The sequence below is a fragment of the Lytechinus variegatus genome, chromosome 2 (assembly GCF_018143015.1).
Source record: "Lytechinus variegatus isolate NC3 chromosome 2, Lvar_3.0, whole genome shotgun sequence".
Lineage (NCBI taxonomy): Eukaryota > Metazoa > Echinodermata > Echinoidea > Temnopleuroida > Toxopneustidae > Lytechinus > Lytechinus variegatus.
This window is the reverse complement of record NC_054741.1, coordinates 40,826,331-40,844,991: the sequence shown is the minus strand read 5'-3', so window position 1 is coordinate 40,844,991 and position 18,661 is coordinate 40,826,331. Positions and strand designations below refer to the sequence as shown.

Below are 18,661 nucleotides of genomic sequence, written 5' to 3'. Positions count from 1 at the left end.
TACGAGAGACCTGATTGGCTCTCCCACTCCAAGCTCCACTCCTGTGCAAAGCCTATTGAAAATACGAGGGTATGTACGTTTTCTCCATACGTGGACGAAGGAAAGCTGGGGGAATTACGCCAGTAATGGTGAGTGGGACAAACTTGCCTTGTCGTATATCAACTAACATGCACCATGCAGCACACACAATGCACCACCAAATCAATGAAATGAAGTCCACGACCACATTCTTTTTTTCGTACAGGGCGCCCCGTACTGAGAAGACGTATCGCTTTATAGATCTCTGACATTGATATTTACAATCAACTAAAATCTCTTTTTATATGCATCGTTGAAAAAGGACTGCACATAGAACATCTTTCCATGCTTATTTACATGATTGGGATAGCTTTGCTGTGAAGTTGGTCTTTTTACATCTTTTTCGTAACTTTGATTTGTGCTGGAAGGATCCATCTTCAAAGGCTATATATATATGTTCTTCATATTCCCTTCGTGATACGCATTATGATGTGTCTTAAGGGGATGATGGCACTATTGTTGAAGTGATTTTATATTCATCTTTTGGTTACCACCATACTGAGTAAGTTTATCACTCCCACTTTCTTGCTTTTGTGTGCCTACAATGCCTCCGAAATCGAAAACTATCTGCAGAAACAGATGTAAAGGTACCCCTGTGTCGGGAAGAAATTTAATGCATTTAATTAGACATGTTCTCAGTTTAAGATATGTACATGTGTAATAAATATTTCAACCCCAGTTATGGATTGTACATGTGTAAGGAATATTAATTCCATCCCAGTCAGGTGGATGTCGTATTTTATAAAGTGTTGGAAATATCAGTCTTTAATCGATTCAATTGTGCAGATGCACTGGAAGTTCTCTTTTGTAACAAGGATGTTTTACTTGCGATGCTTTATGCACTCATCTGTTCTTAACATTTTTAGGAGTGCTTTCCTAGCTACGATAGGGTATATTAGGGGGTCGATTTTAGTTTATCAGGGAGAACCACCTTCAGCTAAGAGACCATAGATCTCCGTTTAGGCAGTAAAAGTTATCTAAGGAAATCCATGTCGGTGACAAGACTATGAGCCCAGCTGTCGCCAAAGATCAAGCCCTGAATATTGACATAAATAGCATATCATGTCAATATTCAGGACTTGATCTCGTCTGTAATCGTCGAAGTCTGATCTGCGGAGGCCAAGGGTCTGTCTGCCGACAGCCAAGTGGAGAAAGCAACATTATCTGCGGAGGCCAAAGGACCAACAACCGGGTGGCCAAGTGGAGCAACCAACTGTTAAGGCCAGGGACTGACTGCCAGAGGCAAATTGGGGCATGTCACGTCGAGACGGACAATTGTGTGCTGTATATTTGAGTTTTCTCAGACGTGTATCAATCAGATATGATTATTTACATGTACGTCTACAACCGATCTATAACGTCACCACCTGAAAGACATAACCAGGGCTTGAACCTCAAACTTCTGCATCAATTTGTAACTTTCCCACATTTCTAGGATTAGAGGCACACGCCACAACACCCAGACAATGATTCTACATTATTTTGCCTAAATTAAGTTATATTTATTTGTGATCATTTCCATGTCCATCTATATCATGTTTATTTTGTGAAAAAAATTAAAACAGATAAATGATTGAAGAGATTTAAAAATTAAATCTTCTTTAACTTTACACACCTTGTTTATATTTCTTTATGTGGTGTCCCAAGTAGCAGTAAATAAATAATTAAAAAATCACTTCATGTGACACCCTGGAACACCATATTTTATATTCAACCTGTCAAAAGGAATAACTTCTAATAGATTCTATTTTATTATTAAACTACTCAATAAACCAGCAAAATTTAACGAGTTATGACACGAATACTGTTCTTCATGATGTTCTCAAAGTTTTACCCAGATATAAACTCAGAGATCACCGCCATTTTGTTCTCATTCGACAATGAATGAATGAATGATAATGGCCAGAATGAGATCAATACTACTTTTGGATCACACAATGGATTATTTCCTTCCAATCAGTCAATTAATCCTGATTCGCCTATTGTACCCATTGTTCAAAATGATCCCATCAAGATTCCCTCAGACAATAAATGCTTTATATGTGATTAAAAGGGCCCAGACTGAATTTGCATGAAGTGTAAATGCATGTCTGTAAGAATCAACCAACTTGCAGACGATTACTAAGAGTTCTTCTACAGCTACGACCACTGCCTCCGACGGACCCTACCCGACAGTCGACTGTTCCAGAACCCGCTCCGACTCAGCGAGGGATAATGAATGAAGTGAATCGCGTTCCGAGATACGGAAATGATGCTCACTGACACGACTATCTGGTCCACGGATGTCCGCCACTACAATACCCTCTGCATCCTTGGCAATTTTCCACACCAGAGTGTCCATCATCCTTTCGCAGGTCCATGTCAATCGCACCCGATTACCTCCAAATGAGTCATATGTACCACAATGGCCACCGCTGTATCCATTTCCTTCATATGCTTCTGTGGCACGAAGTACTCCACCAGGATGCTTTTCTGTGGAAGGCCCAACAAGGCAACCACAGACCTGAATCACATAGGCATGGAACTGAAGTCCAGTGTAGTAATTGTGGACAACATGGGCACGAGATCAAGGCCTATCCTTTCTTCTAGGCCATGAAGATAGCCTTACCTTTTGCAAATTGTGTTTGTGAAAATGCCAACAATGAAAGCTACTCAGTTCCAAACAATGATTTTGAGGATATTGAAAATCATGAACCCTTGGATGATAAATATCCTGCACTTATGATCCTCACTTAAGTACCGTAGTAACGGACCATACACCACACCTGTGGATTAACCGCACCCCCAACTTTGGACTATAAATTCACACAAAAATTCATCACACTCTCTTTCTCAATCCTTCTCACATTTACATGCATATTTGAGGTACCGAGAAACGATAATTAAAGATTTCAAAGTATCAAAAGAGATTATCGGTAAACTGAAATCCGCTGTTCTTGATTAATTCATCTACAAAAGAAAGGCAAGAAAGAAAGGTTGCAGCATTATTGGCCACTTACACTCTTACCTCAGTGTTACACACACACACAGCACTGCACTTCTTGTACATGTACATTGCAAAGTACAGTGCCGGCCGTGGGTAACATCACACCCGTGCTCGCAAACACCCTAGGGCACTCTTACATCTACCCGAGGGTATTAGAGGGAAGAGGACGAGGGTGTCTGCCCGCACCCTCAATCGCCCACGTCCCAATAATATTGGCTGCGCTCGCATTTACCCTACGGCACACTAGCATTAGGTTTACATGTACTTTGTTTTGTGATAGGTGTTTTCCAAATCAATAGCTAATTGAGCCAAACTGATGTGTTTTCAGGATTTTTAGTAAATATGAAAGATCAGGCATTTTCCTTTCTAGGAATAAAGGTTTTGCTTCTCAAATCAACAGAATAGTTAAGATATTTATGAGGAAAGAGTCATGTTATTTTGTCAAATCTTCGCTTTCCATCAAAGTCAATAGGCACTGTGTACAAAAATGCTTAAGTGCGATCAGCACGTATGGACAGGTCGGGTTCGATCGATACAGCATTGCTGTCTGCTCTAGTGCTTTTTTCGTTGCCTATTATCACGCTACTCATGAATGGTCTCTTTACCGTCTTGTATAGAGAACATCTGCAAAGTGTATAATTACGACGATAATCCGTTTTCATGGTTTTGGGTGAAATAATAACAGCATATCAAATACTTGTATTTTCCAGAATGAATACCCCCAAAAAGGTGAATATTCCCTTGCAAGTACGATGATGATGATAAAATACTGCACAACGAAAAGTCCAAAATATTTTGTGATTTGGGGCTTCAAGACGGTGGCCTTAATGTTTTACTAAAGATCGCCTTTCATATTTTCTTTTCATAAATTATAGTTCTCTTCGAATTACAGTCTATTTTTCCACGCAGCGCTGTTGTAATAAAATAATTTTGTTCCTGAAGGTTGTATACCAGTATTCAATTTGTTTTCATGTCTCGTACAATGTTTCATTTTTCTATCTCCCTTTTCCCTGCAAAAGAGAACCATGCTAGCGATATCTATTCATCACAATGAGACAAAGTGAATTATTTTTATCCAATGAAATTGAATCATCCACAATCACAAGTGTTTTATTTTGTTCTTTCATTTTATTCATTTTTAACTGTTCTGTTTTTTCACAACCAAAAAACAAAAGTAATAAATAAATCAAGAAAGATTTGTATGTATCCCTTTTTGTCTCTATCTTTTTAATCGTTCGATTAAACAGTACAGAGGAGTGGGAGTCGGTAGGAGGCGTCAGTCCACCCTTCAGCAAACGTATACAAAAACGCGAAGTCCATAAATTTGTGATTTGTTTTGGCTGGTTCACTCCCTCCCACATTCAGCAGAGATGCCAAGTTCAAAAAAAATGTTACGCGTGAGATTTTCATGACTCGACGTCTCTGTGCGCGCGCGGCCAGTACTTACACTCGTTCGTTGCGAAAAGGCATGCACGCAACGCGCATGGCATGAGATATGGACTTCAAAACCATGCGATGCACGCACGCGATTCATTGTATCACGTACTAGCTGTGCGCTGACTGCACTCTCGATTCGTCTCGCGTGGCGGGCTAGACGCGAAGGCGGTCGGCCAGTTGTATAATCTGGCGAATAATGCTACTTTTTCTCTCTTTTTTCTGTTGGGTCCCGATGCGTGAGAAAAATGGGTGCCATGCGTGAGATCGTGAGACGGACCCTGAATGCGTGAGTCTCACGCACAATGCGTGAGACTTGGTAGCTCTGATTCAGCTCAACCCTCCATTATAAAAAATACTCAGTGGCCCCCGTTATTTATAAATATGTTGGTGTTGATGCTAACTAGGGTAAGCACCCCAAAAGTATGTTTGCCACAAAGAAAAAAACAATAGGTCAACCAGTCTTTTTTTTTCTTCTTTATATGGATCCTTTTCCAGGCCTTAAATTGCATCATTTTCGGGCAAGGCCAGTTTGGCCTTGAAATACCTCATATATTTCAGGGCACCAAAGCCACTACAAAGGGCACCAGGCCAAAATCTTTTTCAAAGAAGGGCATTGAAGGCCATTTTTTTTTTTGGTATCCTTTATCTAAGATGTCAAATGTACTTAATCGTGTACAGGGTGCTACATAACCTTTTTTTATAAGTATTTGGAAAATACTTGCCCCCCAAAAAAATATTTCAAACCAAGATTTTACCAATTAAAGGAAAGAAGTGTTGTTCTATGGACATGTACCATTGCCTTTTTCCTCTTTTTAACATGAACTGATGTACCTTGTATTTGTAAAGCTGTATTTTTTTTCAAAGTGATTTTATCTTGCTGGCCATGACTGAGATTAGCGTGTTGGTATGCTATTTGAATGATTTCCTCTCTCATACATTTTCATGGACTTTTTGTGACCGTGGCACAAAATAAAATGGAATCACTGTAAATAATTATAAAATATGAAGGAAAGAAATGGAGAAAGAAAGAAAAATATAAAGAAAGGAAAAAAAAAGAAAAGGAAAGGAAGGGAGGGTGAAATAAAAGAGACAAAGAAAAGAGATGAATGGAGAAGGAACAAGCGGAGCACCTCTGACAGTCTCACCTGCATCATGCGATTCAATGTAGCAGCAGTGCTGACTTTGAAAACTACCATAAAATAATTATTCACAAAAAACACCATTCATATAATGATACAATACTACGTTCATTGACAATAACTGACCTTGATCATGCAACCTAAGACTTGTCAGTGGTGATACTTGGTCACCCCTATATCCACACTTTATAAACTAAATCTATTGTCACAGCCATGGGGAGGGTGTGATTGACTTGTTGGTCCAGTGGCAACTTCTTAACTACAGAACTCAGACAGAGTAACAATGGAGACAATATTTCAAGGAAATTAAATTTAATTACAATCTTCAAGTTCAAGTGTTCCTTGGAACAATTACATTACTTCAAAACATCAAAATATGGAAAAGTGTTCAATATAAAACAATCATGAAATTCAATGGAGACCATACCTTGCAATACAATCCATTAATGCAACCACTAACTATTCCTGATCAATACATTATATAAATGATCAATATATCCAAATATAACCAAACAGTCTACTTTATTACTTCTTGAAGGACAAGTCCACCCCAACAAAAACTTGATTTGAATAAAAAGAGAAAAATTCAACAAGCATAACACTGAAAATTTCATCAAAATCGGATGTAAAATAAGAAAGTTATGGCATTTTAAAGTTTCGCTTATTTTCAACAAAATAGTTATATGAACGAGCCAGTTACATCCAAATGAGAGAGTTGATGACATCACTCACTCACTATTTCTTTTGTATTTTATTATATAAAATATGAAATATTCTTATTTTCTCGTCATTGTCATGTGAAAAGAAGTTTCATTCCTCCCTGAACACGTGGAATTCCATTATTTTAACAGTTTGTGCTTCAGGCAAGGAGGTCCTAATCGTCAAATTCATAAAAATTGAAATATTGTATAATTCAAACAGTAAAAAACAAAAGAAATAGTGAGTGACATCATCGACTCTCTCATTTGGATGTAACTGGCTCGTTCATATAACTATTTTGTTGAAAATAAGCGAAACTTTGAAATGTAACTTTCCTATTTTACATCCGATTTTGATGAAATTTTCAGCATTGTGCTTGTCTGATTTTTCTCTATTGATTCAAATCAACATTTTTCTGAGGTGGACTTGACCTTTAAAGTCCAAAGTTCTTTTATTTCTATATCTTCATTTCTTTAAAATATGGAACCTGATCTGACAAACTTCTTTGGAATATTTGAATCAACTCGTTGACCGTCTAACATGGCCGAAGTCCTTCGACGTTTGCCTTGACTGACTCAACTTGACTAGTGTAGACTTAACATAATACTGTAGTTTACATCGGGTTTACACCTCTATGCTTGAGAAAGGCCTTCACTTAATGGACATCATAGCGTCGTCCTTATAACTGTCGACATCAACGTCAACATGGTCAACATCAACAGGGTTAACGCCATCTACAGATAATAAAATACCAAGGCATAAAAACTACCTATCCCTAACAAGACCTAAGCTTCACCTTTATACTATAAATATCTCAAATCACAAGAACAATCAAGAATATTCAGCCTCATGCTATTTCCATATAACTCCTGATTTCTAGTAACATGACAAGCAAATGTTTATACTAAGCAACGTCCATTTTGTAAAAGAACAATTAATATCTTTGACAATTAAGGATAATAATCGAACTTAAAAGAATAAATTATTTAAAATGTTTGCAATAATATACCTGAGCAGCTTCAAGTTAAATGACCTTTTAGTTATCTATAATCTCTTGATTCCACTTATGGAAAGCATACATATGTAATACTACAAATTTGAATCAATCATTAATGATTTGAATGATTTCAATGTAGCCATAAACTTTGATTTCCTTCTTCATAAATATATCTCAACAATTTGGCTTATAAAACTATTACAAAAAAGTAACAATCCAAATTCACTTACAGTTTAACTGGTGACAAGAAAGCTTGGAAGACCGGAGCAGCCCATGTCCGGTACAGACAAATGCGCATACATTCGTAATTCCGAAGCTTCGTAATTCCGAAGGTTCGGTTAGTCCGAAGGTTCGTAATTCCGAAGGTTCGTCAATCCGAAAACGAAATAAGGTTCGTAATTTCGAAGGTTCGTCAATCCGAAAACGAAATAAGGTTTGTAATTCCGAAGGTTCGTTAATCCGAAAACGAAATAAGGTTCGTAATTCCGAAGGTTCATCAATCCGAAAACGAAAAAAGGTTCGTAATTCCGAAGGTTCGTTAATCCGAAAACGAAATAAGGTTCGTAATTCCGAAGGTTCGTTAATCCGAAAACGAAATAATGTTCGTTAATCCGAAAATTAAATAAGGTTCGTATTTCCGAAAATGAAAATAATTCATTTTGGTAACAAAAACGATGTTGTCATTACAAAATTACACGATATTATGCAATGATAGTAATAACAATCAATGATACATAATAATAATGGGTATTTAGAGGCGCTAAAAACAAAAAGTACCATAGCGCGTACAAAAGTAGGAAACATTTAATATTTGCAATGATTACTATACAATATTCAAGATAAAAAGGAAAATATTAATTATTGAGGAAAAAGGTATGTCTTAAGGGATGATTTGAAGCCAAGAACACTGGAAACATTTCTTATTGAAAGAGGGATAGCATTCCAAGTCTTGGCAGCTGCTACAGCAAACCGTTTTGCGGCAGAGGAGAGTTTGGACAAGGGAATGCAAAGTCTGCATGTGTCAGTGATTGAACGAAGATTACGAGAGGGTGTGTATAATTTGATGGTATTATTAAGATATTCAGGTGCTAATTGATTTAGAGTTTTGTATACATATAAACAGACTTTAAACTGAATGCGTTGGAATAGAGGTAACCAGTGGAGTTCCTTAAGTAGGGGTGTAGTATGAGTTCAGGATCCAAAGCCAAAAATTAAACAAGCGGCACGATTCTGTATAACCCCAAGTTTTCTTCTATCTCTAGCTGACAAAACAGTATATAAACTATTACAGTAATCTAACCGAGAAAGGATAAGTGCTCGCACAGCATGGTGACATGTCTTAAGATCAATAAATCTACGAATCCTCCACAAATTGCTGAGATGATAATTACAATTACGGACAACCTGATGTACTTGAGCAGACAGTGTGAACATGTTATCAATGCATACTCCAAGAAATTTATTTTCCAGCGTTACGGAGTATAGCTGGTAAATATTGTTTAGACGGCAACGTATGAATGCTAAGTCAGGCAAGCGTAGCGGACTTGACGACGTTGGGTAATTTGAATGTGACGTATAGGGTAATTTGTATATGAAAAGAAGTAGATTCTTGAGTTGGGCGTAGAGAACGCCGAGGATCATTCTAGCCTTCTATAGCATAGAACTAGCACGTCTTTTTTGGAGCTTCCGATATAAACATGGATCCGTCGAAAGTCGCAGAGTTAATTGATGTCAAGATGAGTCAGTCTCAGAACAATCTTCTATCCGAACTAGATAATTTAATTTCAAGCAGACTTAACAATTTTCAACAATCATTTGGAGAAACCCAGAAGATACTGAACGACGCCCAGGTCGCGAAGATTCGGGAAATGCATTCCGACGACTATAAATTCCAGAGGAGAGGAAATGAAGAACAGCACAAGGTCAACGTTAAGATTCATAGAAAACTCGTGGAAGCCAATCATTACCTCGAGGGATCTCAGGACAGGCCATCAGCAGTTTCAGATGCTAAGGAAAAGATAGTCGAAGGTATAGACATCATAGAAAAACGACAAAAGCTCATCAAAATGGCCGACAAGTCGCCGTTGGGATGGAAACTTGTCGATGAGTACGAGCAGAATACTTTAGCCGACGACTCAGACGATGAAAAACGCATGTTCAAAGCCGAGGCGAGGGCGGAAAGAAAAGCGAAGAAATCTAAGAAGCCAGAAAGGAGGCGTTACTTCCCTTATAGCGGATATCGAGCTTCGCCATGGAAGAGCCACCCAGGTTCCCAGAAAGAACAAGGCCCCTCCACATCTAGCTACACATCATATACCCCCTTCGGTCGTACGACACCAGAAGAACGCAAGAAGCCCGGGATCTGTTTTTCATGCGGAAAACCAGGCCACTGGAAGGTGGATTGTCCGTCCATCAGAGGAAGCCGTTCAGATCAGATAAGTGAATCTAAGTTTTTTGTTGAGCATAACAAGATAGTATCTGAGAGTTCATCCCAAAAAGAAATAGAAGGGATATCTGAAATTGTACAAGTTAAAAATACAAAGTTGTATGAAGAAGCTGAGGGTCAAGATACTGAGTTGGTAGACTCGAGAGAGGAGAATGTTTCTCCTGTTGGAAAGTTGAAAGAAAATGCTAGTGCATGGGCCGAATTCGGTGCTAGCAAAGAGATTTTAGACGTGATCCAGAACGGTTACAAATTGCCTTTACACACGTTGCCTGATGATAGAGAACTCACTAATAACATATCCGCACGTAACCATTCAAATTTCGTACAGGAAGAAATCGGGAATTTGTTAAAAAGAGGTTGTGTTTCAGAAGTACAATTTAAGCCATCAGTGGTTAACCCCTTAACCGTTTCTGAAAACAAGGGAAAACTTAGATTAGTGTTAGACTGCAGACATGTCAATCCACATTTGTACAAGAACAAATTTAAGTATGAAGATGCCTCGGTTGCTAGGGATATTTTTGAGCAAGGGGATAACGTTTTCACATTCGATCTTAAATCAGCATACCATCATGTGGAGATTTTTGAAGAACATAGGAAATATTTAGGTTTTTGTTGGGAGTTCCATGGTCAGAAGAGATACTTTGTCTTTAATGTTTTACCCTTCGGTATATCTACTGCTGGTTACATCTTCACAAAATTAACCAGAGTACCAGTTACTTATTGGAGGTCACAAGGAAAGAAGGTTGTCATGTTCTTAGACGATGGGATTGCTGGTTGTAGTGACATGAAAGTTGCAAACGAAATGAGCAGACAAATCAAGGCCGATCTAAATAAGCTGGGATTTGTATTAGCTGAGACCAAGTGCGATTGGTTTCCCCAGAATAAAGCGACATGGCTAGGTATGTATTGGGATTTTCACGAGGGAGATGTTTACATCACAGAAACAAGGATGCAAAAATGCAAAAAGTCAATTGAAGATGTCTTAACAAAAATCCAAAAAGGAAAATATATAATACCAGTTCGAACTTTGGCCAGCGTAGCAGGCCAGATAATTTCTATGCAACCGGCAATTGGTACAATAGTTCAATTGAAATCAAAAGAAATATTTAAGTGCATCAATAACCGAGCCTCTTGGAACGCCCCCGTATTAGTTACAGGAGAAGCGGTTACAGAATTATTGTTCTGGTATAAACACTTAGACAGGCTTAACGGTGTATCAATTTCACGAGTAAAGTCATGTAATTGCTGTTTATTCACCGATGCGTCGGGCACTGGATTCGGGGCGTATGTTAGTGAAATACCAGACCTGGAAGTGGTCGGTTCATGGACAGACTCCGAAATGAAATATAGTTCCTCATGGAGAGAAATCGAAGCGTTAAATAGAGCTCTGAAATCAGTCGGTCCGTGTCTGGAAGGGCAGGATATTCGTTGTTACACAGACAACAAAAACGTTACTAGCATAGTTCAGAGAGGCAGTAAGAATGTACAACTGCAAGAGATAGCAATCGAGATACATGATACATGCGATCTTTATGGATTGGGCATAGATATGGTTTGGATTCCAAGAGAAATGAATGTTATGGCAGACAGTCTTAGTAGAATATCAGACAGTGATGACTGGAGCATTAGCCATGATGTATTTCAATATCTGAACCAAATATGGGGACCACATGTGGTCGACAGATTTTCATGTGATTACAATGCAAAATGCAGTCGATTTAATTCGAGATGGGGATGCCCCAGTACAGGTGTTGATGCTTTCAAACAGTCCTGGGCTAATGAAATCAATTGGTGGGTCCCTCCACCTCGTTTAGCTGCCAGAGCAATTGGAAAAATAGTGAAAGAAAGGGCAGAGGGTACCTTAATTGTTCCTGTGTGGGAATCTGCTCCATTCTGACCCAAAATTTACCAAGGAGGAAAATTTGTTCAATTTGTGAAAGAAAGTTATGTATTTCCATGTCAAGAAATTATGAAAGGAAAAGGAAACAACGGTATTTTTGGTTCCGTGGGACAACGGTTTTCCATGGTTGCTTTGAAATTACGTTTTTAGACATTCTTATTCATATTTTGCAGGTTTAGGACTACGAACATCAATCAAAAACGAAGTGTTGGCTTCTGGGGCTTCGGGCAAGCTGCTGAGATTAGCAGATAGCATGGCAACCCATCTAGTCGACTCCAGGAGTGAAGGTACAACCAACAATTACTTCTGTAGTTTCAAAAAGTTCGAAGAATTTATCAACGCTGAGGGCGCAGAGGGCGCTACCTGCTGAACCTATACACATTGCTTTATATTTAACTAGTTTGATTGACGCCGGTAAGTCCTCAACAGTTATCCAAGGCGCTTTATACGCCATCAAATGGGCTCATAAACTGAAGGGTCTAGCCGATTCGACGACCAATGGCTTTGTAGTTCATTTGGTGGAAGCCGCTAAGAGAAAAAGTTACACGAAAACGACGAAGAAGGACATCTTAACGAATGAGCAGATAGTCAACCTTTGCGACAAGTATAAAGATACACAAGACATTCTCGTTCTGAGAGATCTCGCATTTATCACACTTTGTTACAGCGGATTCTTCAGATTCGACGAAGCGCGATCACTCAAGTGTAATGATATTACCTTCTTCGATGATTATATGTCTGTAAAAATTTGTAAAAGTAAAACTGATCAATACAGAAAAGGAGACGAGGTAGTTATAAGTAAAGGGCAAACAAACGCATGCCCTGTCAGTATCTTGAAGAGATATATGTTTAGCACAGGGATTAATTCTGCCTCAGATCATTTTTTATTTAAGCCCGCTTATGGTAACCGGAGAGGAAAGTTCTTGATACATAAAAATAAATCAATGAGTTATACTAGAACACGAGAAACAGTAGTAGCTCGTTTGAAGGAAGTGAGTAGTGAAGACGCTAAAATTGGTCTACACTCCTTGAGAGCTAGCGGGGCCAAAGCCGCCGCAAGGAGCAAGGTGAATGACAGGGTCTGGAAAAGACATGGTAGGTGGAAAGGTGAGAGAGCCAAAGACGGCTACGTAGAGGATAGCTTACAGGATAGATTATCTGTATCGAAAGCTCTTGGTTTGTAATGTGGTACATCTATTATAAATATTGATTTCTCCAAATTGAGGAATAATATCTTTATTTATTGTTTCTTAATTGCATTCCATTTGAGACTAACCTACGTTCGAAGTTCAGGTTGGATATGACAATGATAATAAAATGCCTTATATAGAATGTATGAATTACTTTCGATTCAGAATAGTTTAAATTTTTAATGTAACAGCTTCTATCGCTCATCAATATTTCAATTATTTAACAAATTAGAATTTTATCAGTTTTTGAATACGTCATCACATGACACGAGCACATATGTATGCTCTAATTTTCGTAACTGGTCAAAATTAGGTCCATATATATTTAATGAAGTTAAATGTAAATACCGCCCTTCTTTGTAGTTTATTCTAGTAGCTTGGCAGGCTAATCCCAAAATAACGTGTATTTTGGTTTTTTGGTGCGTTATGGTTTGTAATGAGAGATTTGTAAGACTTATGCTGTGAACATTGGAGGATGAACATTTATTTTCCAGCGTTACGGAGTATAGCTGGTAAATATTGTTTAGACGGCAACGTATGAATGCTAAGTCAGGCAAGCGTAGCGGACTTGACGACGTTGGGTAATTTGAATGTGACGTATAGGGTAATTTGTATATGAAAAGAAGTAGATTCTTGAGTTGGGCGTAGAGAACGCCGAGGATCATTCTAGCCTTCTATAGCATAGAACTAGCACGTCTTTTTATAAAAAAGACCAATTAGTTACCCGAGTTAATATTTTAAGAATCCATTATTTCGTTTTATGTCTGGTAACAACGTTTGTAATAGCCTAGGGTTTTTCAGAGTTTTTGCGCTTATTAGTTTTTATCTCTGTTTTTTCAGCCTGGGCTAATAGGATAGGGAAATGTTAGAGTCAAATTTCCCGTGTTAGGATTAAAAAGGATAAAACCTATACGAAGATGATGTACCTTAAAACACATACTGAAGAAGCAATTGGTTTGTTTTCGCGTTTGTGACATATCTTATTTTTATGACAACTGTGTTGTCAAATGTATTGATTATTTGATATTACTGAATAAAGACCTCGCCGGGTCGATCGTGCTAGTAGCTTGGCAGGCTAATCCCAAAATAACGTGTATTTTGGTTTTTTGGTGCGTTATGGTTTGTAATGAGAGATTTGTAAGACTTATGCTGTGAACGTTGGAGGATGAACCAGTAATTTTAGTGGAGATGGGGATGCATTGACCATTAACATTAAGCTGGATATGTGATATTGATTGCAGATGGCGGGCAGAAGAACAAAGAGCTGTGAATTCAGTTTTGCTATTATTCAGCTGGAGATAATTAGATGACATCCACCTACTAATTTCTGAAATACAAAGTGAGGTTTTCGCAAGTGTTTCATTTATATTTTCAAAAGAGCGCGGGTCAAGGGAACAATACTTTGTATATCATCTGCATAACAAATATACTGTAGACCATGTTTATTAATAATGTCAGAGATGGGAGTGATATACAAACTAAACAGAATCGGCCCGAGAACTGACCCTTGGGGTACCCCAAACTCAGTGACCCACGGGTCAGACAACTCCCCGGCTAGAGCGTTGATACATGCGTGTGTTGTGGTCAAATGCATGTATATTTCATTAAGAATAGGCGCCCTGATCAAGCATAGGCCAATTTCGATTTATCTGAGCAATTGCTGCCTAAGCAAATGGTTTAAAGATGCAGGGGATCAAGTGTGTTGGTCGCGTGCGAGTAACCTCTAGATAATAGGATTTGTATTGGAGGGGATGTCATTTTTTAATAACAGCTTCTGCTGGTAATAAAAATAGAAATAATACTAATAATGATCCTTGTGAGATGTTGAAAGCGCGAATCTCAAGCTCAAACTAGTAGACATTTCATGTAACAAGACGTGAACTTAAACATTCTGAGCATTTATTGTAATCCTGAGAAAGATGTGTACCGGTATCTTTCGAAAGAATTAATGCGAGGGCGAGCTGTAATTTGTTTATATACTGACCTGGGGCCCCGTTGCATAAATCTTTTTACCTGAGAAAACTCAGGTTGTTTTTACCGGAGTTTTTGCCCTGTGCTAAAGTCAATGGCGGAAATCAGACTAACCTTAGTTTTCAGTTTTTACCAGAGTTTTCTCAGGTAAAAAGTTTTATGCAACAGGCTTCAGAAAGTAATCTTTTAAGGACTGCATTTAGTGACTCATGAATAGAATATTTATTTCACGAACTAAATAATGAGAGCACGAACCACAAGCTTAAAATTTGTGATATTCCAACCTGAAAACTGGACATTTCATTTTTTTTTTAACCAGGAATAGAATGAGTTCCTCAATAAACAATACTTGATGCGAGCGAGAAACGTGAGCCAAACTTTTCCGATTTTCCAACCTGAAAACTGGACATTCTAAGCATTCTTGTAAAAAAAACAATAGCTGGGAGAACAGTTTTCAGAACTGAAGTGGCTTCCTTGGATAAATAATATCTTTATCAATATTATCATTATTATCATTCTAGGCCTACATGAAATTTCCAAAAGTTTGAGCACGTGATTCGCTTGCAACATCTCACAAGGATGCCCTTTTATCAGTAATTGACCAAAAAGGCGAATTTTACATCTTCAGATTTGATTTTTCCCCCAAACCGCTTGCTCGCTAAGCTCGCAGAAATGAAACATAAATATATAACTTATCAATCAGTGATCACTCAAAAAATTTTGCTCAATTTAATTACTACAAAACACACCTCTTTACACAGATCATAATCTCATGGTGAAAATATCCATTTGCACCAAATTGCCCCTACTGGCCCCTTTTTGGGCTTTGCCCCCCCCAAAAAAAAGAAGGAAAATACGTTCTGCCGCCACTGGTTGAAACACCCATCTTCTTCATGGCTAACTGCAAAAAAATTCTTAAAATGTCCCCTTTAGATCAGGTCAGAGCTTATGTATTTAAAATTTCTGTTCGCGCTTCTTGCTCGCAGTTATTATCTAAATTTAGTTACACAGGCATCTCGTTTTGAAGATCACAAACATATTGCCCATCATATAAAAAAATATATAGCTCGCACTCGCATTATTTAAAAGGGTTTATCATGTTATTACATATTTACTTTAGTATAAAGCTAATTATTGACTGTTAGGACTACCCTTTCAAAGAAACAAACAAAAATCAACTTTAAGCTGCCAATCGAGGAAAATATATCTGAAAAAAAATTGCCCCCCCTATTTGACGAATGTTGGATCCGCTGGGAGGGAGGCAGGGGGCACTTGCACCCCAAAAATGAAATAAAAAACAGGGAAATGAATATTTTCCAAAATGGGAAAGTTCCTTTTTCAAAAATAAATATGCAGTTTTTCATGTTTTTTTTTCAAAATGAAATACTCTTTTTAAGTATACAAGTTAAGTTTTGAGGCTGGAATATTGCAAATTTTCAGCTTGCGCTTCGCACTCTCATTCGATTGGTGAAATATGCATCCTAAAGAGGTCACTAAATGCTTTTTTAACCAGGTTTCTTTTCTGGTCACTATATGTTTAAGCTCGCGTTTTGCGCTCGTGTTAATTTTTTAGCTAGATGCACATCTTTTTAATGACGGCAGAAATCTGCTCGGATTTTTAAAAACTTATTTTCATTTTTTATTGAAATACCCTAAAGTTTTAGCTTGTGATTCACGCTCGCAACACCTCGCAATAATGCCATTTTAAGAATAATTGACCCCCCAAAACGTTTTACAACTTCACCTTTGAATTTGTTTAATACCAAGCCGCTCGCTCATTATACTCTCTCCCGAAAAATAAAGCCTAAATATACATTTTGCCATAATAATTAGTCACTTCAAAAAAGTTTTTCTCTACTTAATCACTATCAAACACACAATGACTTCAAGCAGATGATAATCTTCAGGTGAAAATATCACCAAAGTGCCCATTTTGACGTATGAGTTTCATTTTTTGACTTTACCCCCCAACGAAAATTTGTTCGGCAGCCCTTGCCTTCCCATCCTCATAACAATTGAACGGCAACAGTGTCCCCTGCCCCCCCACCCTTGCCTCTGCCTCTGCTTTCCCGGTTTTCTTTTTTCGGATTAACGAACCTTATTTTGTTTTCGGATTAATGAACCTTATTTCGTTTTCGGATTATCAAACCTTCAGAACAACGAACCTTATTTCGTTTTCGGATTAACGAACCTTCGGAACAACGAACCTTATTTCGTTTTCGGATTAACGAACCTTCCGAACAACGAACCTTATTTCGTTTTCAGATTATCGAACCTTCGGAACAACGAACCTTCTTTTGTTTTCGGATTATCGAACCTTCGGAATAACAAACCGTCGGAATAACGCCACAAATGTTCGGATTAACGAACCCTTTTCCGTTTTCGGATTAACGAACATCGAGGTATAGGCAATTTACGTGTTTCGGAATTACGAACCTTCGGAATTACAAAGTGTAACCGACAAATGTGGTGCAACATAGCTAGAAAAATATAAGAAACTGCCACGCCTTGTTTCCAGATGTACAGCCTAAACATGCTGTCGTCGCCCGACCCTGTCGGCCTAGCTGATGCTACCAAACCCTAGCAGGCTAGCTGCTACGGCTGCTCTTAGAGTGAACTCGGAGGTCTTGCCTCTCCGATTCCTAAGCTTCAAGTGACAACTATCAATTTTAACTAGGGTTCCTCCCTTACAAGAATTCCATTCTAAACCCAAGCTACTTAAATATTGCATTCACCTGCTTATAACAAAACCCTTGCAAGAAAACTATCTGAACCATCCTAACATTCAATAGGGATTAGAATTTAGAAAGTGGAAGTCTATTTAAAGCTACCTTTCACTGAGTTATGCACACACAAATGAAAAGTGCTAATAGCCAACTGCACTGCATAACTATGGACAAAAGGAAAAGATGCATGACCAAGACAAAATATTTGAGTCACTGGCATAGATAGACATGACTTGTAACATCTATAAACTTTAAAAGTTATGACAGTAATCTTTTAATTACCTCTAAAATGGCCATACTTCAATGACCTTATATGACTTTTGACCTTGGTCATGTGACCTGACACTCGGGCAGAACATTCAGTAATACTTGATTATTCTTATGGCCAAGTTTCATGAACTAGGTCCATATACTTTCTAAGTTATGCTGTCATACCAAAAACTTAACCTCAAGTTAAGATTTGGTGTTGACGCCGCCGCCGTCGGAAAAGCGGCGCCTATAGTCTCACTCTGCTATGCAAGTGAGACAAAAACTCTCTCGTCATGAATATCATCTGGATAAAAGAAGCTACTTTTTTAGGGCTTGCCGACTGACTGACTGTACCCGAGTTGTCTCGAAAGGATGCATTTATTTGACTCCCCTCCCTCTACCCGGCGTCCTTTTGAGAAAAGCCTTCCAATTTTCTCAAGCCCACACCATTCCACCACCGCTCCACAAACAAAGTCGATTGTCACAAGCAATGAGTCTCAATCAAATAGTTGATCTGAATAAAATACACAATGCAGAGCTACCAAGTCTCACGCATTATGCGTGAGACTCAAGCATTTTGGACTCTTGTTCATTCCCTCAAATCTCTGTCTCACGCAACTTTCACAGCCTATCCCCATAATAATTGTACACAATGTCTGTGATCTCACTCAGATTCACAGAAAAATCTCACGCATAGCTGGTCTTTGAACTTGGCATCTCTGACAATGGGATAACAAAAAGACTAACATGGTGACTTACATAGATGTAGTCAGATAGCCATAATCATTCTCCCAGAGACACTGCAGAAATAATCAGTTTATTTATCCTGTACGACTCAAAATG

At 38.2% G+C, this 18,661-nt stretch overlaps 1 protein-coding gene across 1 annotated transcript; it reads left to right on the top strand.

Moving 5' to 3' along the window:
• Positions 1 to 8,791: 8,791 nt before the first annotated feature.
• On the top strand, positions 8,792 to 11,679 carry LOC121406809. Its single transcript, XM_041597679.1, has one exon. It carries the CDS (start codon positions 9,034 to 9,036, stop codon positions 11,677 to 11,679), a length of 2,646 nt encoding a protein of 881 aa, XP_041453613.1. The 5' UTR covers positions 8,792 to 9,033.
• Positions 11,680 to 18,661: the final 6,982 nt, after the last annotated feature.